Below are 10042 nucleotides of genomic sequence, written 5' to 3'. Positions count from 1 at the left end.
AATCAAATCACACAGTCACATCCTACAGCTTAATAGGACACTGAGTAAGCTTCAATCTAGGTTTTACTCCAACCATCTAGAACGAAACCCCATCAAAACAGAAGTTATTCTGTTCTCCCCTAAAAATACCCACCTTCTAATCCAAGGCTTGATCAACGACCTGAAGGCCCTAAATTGTTCTCTCACTCTATCCAACTCGGCTAAATCCTTAGGCTTCACCCTGGACCAAAATTTGTCATTGAAGGATTATATCAAAAACTCAGCCAAAGGAGCACCTTACACACTAAAACACCTCCAGAAAATTAAACCATTTATTCCGTTAGACGATTTCAAATGGGTTGTTCAATCTCTGGTCCTCTCCAAATGACTATGGGAAAGCTATCCTCAAAGGCACCCCAAAAACACACCTCGCCCTCCTCAGATCAGTCACTAAACATCGCAGCCTGGCTCAAAACACACTTCAAATGGTATGAACACATCACGCCTGCCCTCAAGTCCCTAATCTGGCTTCCCATCAAGGAAAGATGCATCTACAAGGCTGCTTGCATCACCCACAAAACACTTTACTCACCCTCCCATGAGCATTTAGTACTCCCTCCCGTGGGACCTACGATGCAACTCCTCCTTCCCAGGCTTCAAAAGAGACTTGAAATGTCATCTCCTCAATAAATACTGGAACCCATGAACAAACTGAATCTGGGTTCAAATAGGCTCTCATGAACAGTTCAAACTCTGTTGATCAGGTGCCTGTTTCTTTCTCTGTGTTTGCGTCTATTGTTCCTGATGTCCTTCTCTCCATGGACTCTTAATTGTTTGAATGGACTTCAATTCAGTAATTTCCACCCTCATGACCATACCATTTTTATTTCTGTGTATATTTTGTTGTGTGCTCCTCAAGCTCTGTAGGAGTATACTTCCCTTATATGTATTTAATGTATACTTGAACCTATGATTATTGCACGTCCTATGCTAAGTGACTGATTATTGCCTTGCTCTTGATTCTTTTTTTTTGTTTTATCTTATAGAGTGCGGGGCTACCCCCAACGGAAGTGTCCCGGTGCTCAGCAAAGACGATGAGTTAAGTGATCAGTACTGTGGGGCCCACAAGGGTCTACGGGAGACTAAAGAGCCATGTTTTCAGTAGCTTACGAAAGCTAGGCTCCGATGAGGCCTTTCTGATTGATAGGGGTAGGGAATTCCAGAGGATGGTTGTTTTGACTGCGAATGAGCGCCCGCCCAGTGTGGCCTTGGCAAAGCGAGGGGTAACGAGAAGTTCTTGGTGATTGGACCTTAGATTTCTTGTATGGTGTGATTTGTGAATTCTTTTCCTTAGGTAGTGGGGACTGGTGCCATTTATTGCTCTGTAAGCAAGGGTGAGTGCCTTGAATTCTGTTCGTTTCCTTACCGGTAACCAATGAAGGCTACGTAGATGTGGTGAGATGTGATGTCTTAGGAGGATATTTCTTATGAGCCTTGAAGCTGCGTTCTGTATTGTTTGCAGCTTTCTGAACAGGTAGGCTGGTTGGCCCAGATATAGACTATTGGCATAGTCCAATTGGGATGTCACCAGTGCGTGGACAATAGTTTTTCTGCACTCCATAGGTAGGAGGTGATGGAATTTCCGAAGTGCCTTTAGTTTCCAGAAGCACGTAGAGGAAACATGTCCTATCTGGGTTTTGCACAATAATGCATTGTCGATTTTGAATCCCAATTTCCTAGCTGATGAGACAGGGCATGGGGTGGATTGAGCACCGAAGGCCACCAAAGGTCAGTTTGAGGGGGCAAAGGTTGATTAAAAAACAATACTTCAGTTTTATCGGCGTTAAGCAGTCGGTAGTCATCCAGGTGGAGATATCTGTCAGACAATGCTGAAATTTAGTAAAAGCTGCATCTGAGTGGTCTCTAAAGGAAAACATCAGCTGTGTGTCATCAGCATCTGAGATGACACTAATGTCATGTTGCTCAATAAGCAGAGCCAGGGGGGGCAAGGTAGAGATGAAAAAGGGTGGGTCTGAGGGCCGAGTCCTGTAGGACTCTGCAAATCAAAGGGCGGGGCGTTGAGACATGTGGTTGCAACCTTATTCTTTGGACTCGTCCCTCAAGAAAGGAATTAAACGAGGCTAACACAGTCCCAGTAACTCCTAGTTGCCTGAGTCTGTCAAGGAGAATCTTATGGGACACCATATCAAACGCTGCTGACAAGTCAAGCAGCACCAGCATTGCACAGCAACCTTTGTCCAGGGTTTCTCTGATAATTTCAGTTATTTCTAGTAATGCTGTATCAGTGCTGTAACCAGCTCAGTATCCGGACTGCGTATCATGCAACAGCTTGTTGGCTTCCAAGAAGTTAGATTGCCGTTTCTGTACCTCCTTCTCCAGAACCTTGGCGGGGGCTGGTAGTAGAGCAATGGGTCTAAAGTTTTTTAGAATGGCCGGATCTGCATTTTCTTTTTATGAGGATGGGTTGGATGAGAGCTGTTTTCCACACAGACTGATAAATGACAGTTTTCAATGATGCATTCCATAGCACATTTAATGGGGGGTTAATCAGGTGGGCCAGTAGTTTAAAAAATCTAGCTGGGAAGGGATCTAAGGGGGGAGCCAGATTTCATTTTTAGCAGTAGATTAAGAAAGTTTTCAGGACTGAATGGGCTACAATCTGACCAAGTTTCTGTGAGTGGGGACAGAGGTGTCATCTGGATCTCATTTTCAGTGAACGAGGTGTAGATATCTTCGATCTTTTCTTGAAAAAAGCTCAAAAGGTTTTCACAGAGAGTCTCAGACAGGGTAATGTTACTTTTCATTGTCTCAGGTTTCATAAAGCTTTGGACAATTTAAAAAAATTCTTTAGCAGAGTTATTTGATGCTTTGATTTGATTAGCTATATATCTTTTTATAGCGGTATGTTTTCATTTATGGAATTGGTTCACTGCTTTCCTGTAGATGTTTATCATTTCGATACTATAGGTTTTGCGCCATGTCCTCTCGAGTCTTTTGCAGCGGCTTTCTTCTGTTTGTAGTTCCTGCGTGAACCAAGGTGCGGAGGGTGTATGCCTGGCTGATTTAATGACTTTCATAGGGGCAAGGTTGCTGCATCACAGTTTGGTTCACCAGTGAGTAAAAATGGTGTGTGATGTAGTGCAGGGCCACTGGTTTCAGGGGTGACTTTCCGCCAGTTTCTTCGGACCTCGTGCTTATTTTTCCTATTGCCTAGGTTTGTAATGAAGGTAAAATGGAATGGTACCAGATGGTGATCGGACCATGCAAGAGGGATGGATTTCTCTGCCAATAGGGTGGAGATGTTTGTGAAAATGAGATCTAATATATGTCCTGCTGTATGTGTGGGGGTCATGACCAATTGGTTAAGATTTAAGCCTTTGAGGGAGTCGACTAGTTGGGAGGTTAGAGGACATGGGGAGTTGTCTATATGGATGTTAAAATCACCTAAGACTAGATAGTTTGTATATTTCAGAGAATGGTCAGCTATCAATTCACATATATTCCATAACTCGATGGGTTTGAAGTTAGGTGGTCTGTAGATCTGTATTCCTGCTATGGTTAGTGTGGGGGAGATGGTAACATTAAAATATGTTGCTTCCAACAGATCTTTGGTCTCCATCGTTTTATGTGATATTTCCCAGTCCAATTTGATGATAATGGCTAATCCACCACCAAGCCTGTTGCTCTCTCTTGTAGTTCTGAAAATTCTGGACTCGTGCAATAAACTTTGTCGTAGTATGACTATTTTGGTATCAAAAGACCGAAAATGGCTAGTACACTATGTACAAGCATTTTCGTCATATTCCAGTAACGATTTCACTTCGAAATCGTCATTTTCGTCCTGAACCCTTGGCTTCCATTTTGTGTACGGCAGCCATTTTAGAGTTGCCCTCACATAAGCTTATAATACAGCCAAATTCGATTCCCAAGGACACGTACACCTTAATTGACTTCACTGTGACCTGGGCAAGCTGGAACCATTGCCCCAGGCTGAACCTGCCCGGCCAGTTCCTTTCCCAGTGGCCGAGTGAGATAGCATCAAGGCACAGCCTACCATAAACCTTTTCATCGCACACACACCCTGCCTAATCTTGCTCCCACCTGTCCCTGTTCCTTTCTCTACGACTTGCTTTACGAGGAGGAGATGCCCGTTTTTATTGGGGGTCCACCGATATCTGATGAAAATGTTGGGCCTTGCCGGGTAATTTGTTGTGGGCTGGACAAACTGAAATGTGGGATTGTCATCATGACTCTGCTTTTTCTTTGTAGTGAAAATATGTGAATGGCCTACTGTAAATTTAACAATGTTTGCCTGAAGCATAATATTTTGTATAAAAAGAGAAGCCTGGCTTTGTAAGATTGAGCAGTCTCCTGACAATATACACACCGTGCTGTTGTACTTCTAGGACGCCTGTTACTTGGTTGCAGCCAATAAATTCGATATTTGACTTCACCTAGAAGACTCTGAGTTTCTGTGTCTGAATCAGGAAAGTACTCGAGGTCTTAGGGTGTACCCTGACACCGCTGGGTTACCGGTTTGGAACCGGTTCTGAAAAACCCAGTACCTCAGCTGGCGCCCAACATTGGGCGATACCAACGGTACCGGTACAAGCCAGAGGTTCGTGAGGAGCTTCGTGTGAATATTTCTGGAGGAAGGCCGCCACTTCATCGACCCCTGCATGTCGACGTGGTCCGAAAGTCTTTGCTGCGAGGTTCCCCGCTTCCCGACGGCTACGAAGGACTGCTGCCCTGGCTATCGCCCTGATTTGGACCCTTGATGTTTGGTAGAGCGAAACGATAGACGAGTCTTCTGGTGACGTCATCGATATCTCAGTTAAGTATAAGTGGAGCGTCTCCCAGTCCTTAGTTGGTTCTTAGTTTTGGGTATCCCTTCGGGATCTTTGATTTGGAACTTGCAAGTACCAAAGCCGAAGGACTCGTGTATTCACGAGAATATCGTATTCAATAATCCTTTGAAGTTTGAAGCTAGACTAGTGAGCGAAGATGCCTGGTCTTAGCAGACTTGGAAATTTGTTTTGTCTTGGTTGTAGTAATAGGGATTCCCGATTGGAGGACTCGTGTCCGGTTCCTCCGATTGGAACTCCAACTTATGAATTGTATGTGAAACATGGAGTAGGCCCCATCACATATAATGAAGTGTGGATCCGCTACACCAGAAAAGATGGTGTTTTAAAATGGCCCCAATATGGTAGCTTTGACACGGAGGTTTTAGATAATCTAGAAGTTAAACTCTTCAAGAAGAAAGCCCGGCCGGCGATGTTTGACTCTTTCCGCCTATGGCGTAAGGAAGCCAAACAGACGGAAATTAAATTAGAGAAGAAAAATAAGAGAGAAAGGGGTATCTCGATAATGCAAGCTGCTATGCAGTTTAAAGATAACGAAGAGGAACAGATGAGCGAGCAGTTGCACAGGCAACGTAAAATGGTGATCGATAAATGCTATCCAGTTTTGCCGCCTCTTCAGCAAGATGCAGCAAAAGACCTTGAAAAAGACCCCCTAATGTCGCATTTATTAAGTTCGCCACACCCCTATGCGCAAAATGCTACGGCACCTCCGCAACCTTTAGTTGCGCAGCCCGTGGTTGCATTGCCTCCTGCTCCTCCACAGCACCCACCAGCTGTTCTTCAGTTGGCTCCTATTCCTCCGGTGCAGCCTCCTCAAGGGCCACCGGCTTTGACATCTGCTCTGCCTTTACTTCCTACAACTTTAACTACTATAACGACTACCACTCCTGGTATTCCTTCCGACGCTGCCTCTGCGTCTGCCTCGCCTCACCCTGCTTTTACGCTTGTCTTTTCATCGACTTCTCCTTCTGTTCGTCAGAGAGTGGCTAGTACTGTCACTAGTCTTCTGTATCCTTTCTTTGGAGCAACAGGTGTAACTCCTGACACAGAGCGTAAGCAGTTGCATAGCCAACTGCCTGATTCTAGGGAGAAGGAGACATTGAATTATTTGGTGCATAAATGGGTTACTGAACCAACGAGGTATGGGCTAGAGTCTGTTATGGATGTCTTCCATCAGTGGGAAGAACCGAGGCAGAGATACGTTTTTGAGAAAATGTGTACTTTCCTTTCTGAGGATTTAGAGGAAAATGATTTGGAGCGCAATCCGCCTGAGTTGTGCCATGTACGGTTCGAATTTGGAAAAGGCGCAATTGTGGGTTCAGATGTTAAGAAAGCAGTTGTGACATTGTTGTCGTTTAGGACTGAGGGTGTTTCCAAGTCGTTGTTTGAGTCTGATTCTTCTGTTAAGAAGAAAGGAAGACAATATCCCATGAGAGAAGTTCCCTCACAATGGAGGGAAGAGGACGCGAATGCTATCCCACCTATCCAGCCTCATTTTCAGCGTGTATGGGTACATGTTCCTTGGAAGCGAGCTGAAGTTTTGGCCCTTAAACAGACATTGCCTGATCCCCGTAAGAATCCTACAGGGTATTACAAGGAATTGTCACAGACTGCAGGTTCTTGCATTATGAATTTAGCTGACATAGACATGTTGTTTGGGAATGTTGTTCCACAGCCTTTATGGGGAAAGATTCGTCATGCAGATCATGACCAAGAGTTAGGTGACTCATGGGCTAATATTGCTGCTGTAGATGCCCGACAAGTTGATGGTGCTAAACCCGAGCCTCTAGTAACAGAACTTCCTGGTAAGATCATTGATTACATGAAAACTATAATGCCTGCGATGCGTGTGAATTGGGATAAATTGTCTGCGTGTAAGCAGAAGAAAGATGAAACGGTGTCAGATTTCTACACCAAGTTTGAAGAAACATTTGTCGACCACAGTGGTCAAGATATGAGCACAGAAGGTGGTCAGCGGTTGTTCGTCGATAAATTTGTGCACAATCTGCTTCCCGAGTTGTGTAAGAAGTTAAAAGATTCAGAAAGTTTTTGGGCAGTTTCCTCTTCAGCGCAGATATTGGCTACTGCACAATATTACAAAAATAGAGATAAAGACGAGAAAGATAGAGCAGAGAAGAAAACTAAAGAGTTGAAAACGAAGGTTCTGTTACAGCAAGCGTATCCGATACGTGGTGGTCAAAATAGTGGTGCTCAGAGTAACTATCAGAATAACTATCAGCAGCCTCAACAGTTTCAGAGGAACTCGCAAAGAGTCGAGTATACTCAACCACGTGTCCCTGTAGGTCCCAATCAGTGTTCATATTGTAAGGAAGAGGGTCATTTCAAGTATAGTTGCCCTATTTTGTTACAGCGTGGAAATGGTGTTTCTGGCGCAAAAGGTCGAGGTGTTCAACAAGCTCCCAGAGGTAGAGGACGTGGAAATTTCCCCCAGAACGCACGTTCCTTTCCGCCTCAAAATTCAATGAATAGTTTTGACCAGCAGAATAACGCGTCTGGTAGGACAGCTCAGTACTATGCTGATGATTACTATGCAGAAGATGAGCACATGGAAGGTAATGATTGCTAGGACAGCCATAGACAAAGAGAGGGAGTTGTTTCAGTTCCAGTAGATCAGAGTGGACCTTATGTTGAGGTGATTACATCAGGTGTGTCAGAACCTTTTCTGTTGGATACTGGTGCTACAAAGAGTTCTATTATGCACTCAAAACTCCCTGGCGCACCTTTGTCTGGTGAAACGAATGTATCAGTAGGTTTTTCTGGCGCCCCAGTTAGAAACCCGATTTCTGACCCTTTGTCCCTTTCTGTTGGACCTTGTGAATTCGAAGCACCGCTTATTTTAACGACAGGTTGTGGTGAAAACTTGTTAGGATTGGATCTGTTAAAAAGATTGTATGCGACTTTGTACTGTTCTCCTTCTGGAGTACAACTTACACTGGGTAAGAAAGTGGTTTCTCCAATGTATTTGTCAAGGGATAAACTTCCAACAGAATTATCGTTTCTTCCTAAAAATCTTTGGGCTACTGGTCCTAATGATGTAGGTCTTTTGGAAATACCGCCATATGTTGTAACATTGAAAGCCAATGTTAAAATGCCACTCATTCCCCAATACAAAATTTCTAGTGAAGGTGAGAAAGCGTTGTTAGCGATCATTTATGATCTGATTGAAAAAGATGTAATTGAAGAGACAAGAGGCAACGTTTGCAATAGTCCTGTTCTGCCTGTTTTTGAAACGAACTGATCCTTCCCAGCCACAGGTTTACAGATTCGTGATTGATCTTAGAGAGGTCAATAAAATAGTTGTGCCACAATTTCCAGTCGTTCCTGACATTACTGCCCTATTGACTATGATTCCAGCTTCTGCCACCTGGTTTTCGGTGATTGACTTGAAGAATGCTTTCTTCAGCATCCCCATTGCTGAGGAGAGTAGGGATATTTTCGGCTTCAGTTTAGGAGGTCGAAGTTTCCGCTTTAAACGCGCTCCCCAGGGCTACTGTGAAAGTCCATCAATATATAGTCAAGCTCTAAAAACACAGCTTGATACGATTGTTTTACCTGATGGCGCTACCCTCATTCAGTATGTTGATGATCTGCTTGTTGCTGCAGATACTGAGGAAATCTGTAAAGAAGCCACGTTGTCATTGTTGCGTAATTTGTGTGATTTGCATCACAAAGTGTCTCTTTCAAAATTGCAATATTGTCGACAAGAAGTGATCTACTTAGGTCATCTCTTATCGAAGGAGGGAAGGAAACTGACCCCAGAAAGAATTCAGGCAATAGCGAAATTGAGTGTGCCAAGAACACAGAGAGAAGTGCGTGCTTTCTTGGGCATTACATCATATTGCAGGCATTGGATACCAAATTTTTCGTTATTGGCCAAACCTTTGGTGGCATTAACTTGTAAAGATACACCGAATCCCGTCCCATGGTCTGAAGAGTGTCAGAAAAGTTTTTCTGAATTGCGCACAGCATTATGATCGGCTCCTGTGTTGGGTACCCCCAACTACAGTAAGCCCTTTACATTGTATGTCCATGAGAAAGAAGGTTGTGCATTATCAGTGTTGACACAGTTGTTTGGAGACAAGTAGCGTCCATGCGTGTATTTTTCGTCGACTTTGGACCCGGTAGCTAAAGCATTGCCAAGTTGCTTGAGAGCCACAGCGGCAGCAGCTGTTTCTATTCGACAGTCTGCTGGTTTAGTGATGAATAACACGTTAATTGTGATGGTTCCACATGCAGTGGACACATTGTTAAACAGAACCAAGACACAGCACTTAACTAGTGCTCGATTGTCAGGTTACGAGTTAACATTGTTAGCGAGTCATGTGCACATAAAAAGATGCAACACACTTAACCCAGCTACGTTGTTGCCAATTGTGACAGAGTTAGATACTTCTGAACAGCATGATTGTTTTCTTAGAACAGAAGAAGAAACGAAAGGGAGAATAGACCTCCAGGACACTCCCCTTGCAAAGTGTGATGGTACCTTATGGGTGGATGGTTCATGCTTCAAGCTTCCGAATGGTGATACGACTGCAGCATATGCTGTCACGACTTTGCATACAATTGTTGAAGCTGCACGTATCCCACATAATTCAGCTCAAGCAGCAGAATTGATTGCACTTACGAGAGCATGTGTGTTGTCGAAAGGAATGAAAGTGACCATCTATACCGACAGCCAGTATGCATTTGGTGTGGCTCACAGTTTTGGACGATTGTGGAAAGAACGTGGGTTCCTGACTTCGCATGGAGCTAAGATTCAGCATGGTCAGTTGGTGAATGAGCTTCTTGAGTCACTGACTTTGCCGTTGCAAGTTGCGATTGTAAAATGTAGCGCACACAAGAAGGTGACTGATGATGTTGGTCGTGGAAATGCATTTGCTGACGAAATCGCAAAAGAAACAGCGAGGAATGTGATGAGCCGAATGTATGTTGCAGGCCCTGCAAGATGGATTGGTGACGTTGGAATGTGTGAAGACATGATAGAGAGTGTGAAATCGATCCAAGCTGAAGCTACAGAGAAAGAGTTGAGTGTGTGGAGAGAAAGTACGGGTAAAATGGATGCAAATGGTTGTTGGATTGAATTGTCAGAGCATCAGAGATGGTTGTTACCCGATGCGTACGTGCTTGCAGTGGTTACAATGGCTCATGGAATGGCT

General features: G+C 44.1%; 1 protein-coding gene across 1 annotated transcript; it reads left to right on the top strand.

The window, feature by feature from the left end:
- The first annotated feature begins 5004 nt into the window (after positions 1-5004).
- LOC144827721 (uncharacterized) lies at positions 5005-7452 on the top strand. The gene has a single exon (XM_078685925.1). It carries the CDS (start codon positions 5005-5007, stop codon positions 7450-7452), a length of 2448 nt encoding a protein of 815 aa, XP_078542051.1.
- The last annotated feature ends 2590 nt before the right edge of the window (positions 7453-10042 follow it).

This window comes from Lissotriton helveticus, chromosome 4_1 (genome assembly GCF_964261635.1).
Source record: "Lissotriton helveticus chromosome 4_1, aLisHel1.1, whole genome shotgun sequence".
Classification (NCBI taxonomy): Eukaryota; Metazoa; Chordata; class Amphibia; order Caudata; family Salamandridae; genus Lissotriton; species Lissotriton helveticus.
Note: the sequence above shows the minus strand (reverse complement) of the source record. Positions and strands in the feature narration are given on the sequence as shown.

Excerpts from the sequence above, each read along its gene's own strand:
- LOC144827721 (XM_078685925.1), top strand. The coding sequence starts at position 5,005 with ATGCCTGGTCTTAGCAGACTTGGAAATTTGTTTTGTCTTGGTTGTAGT.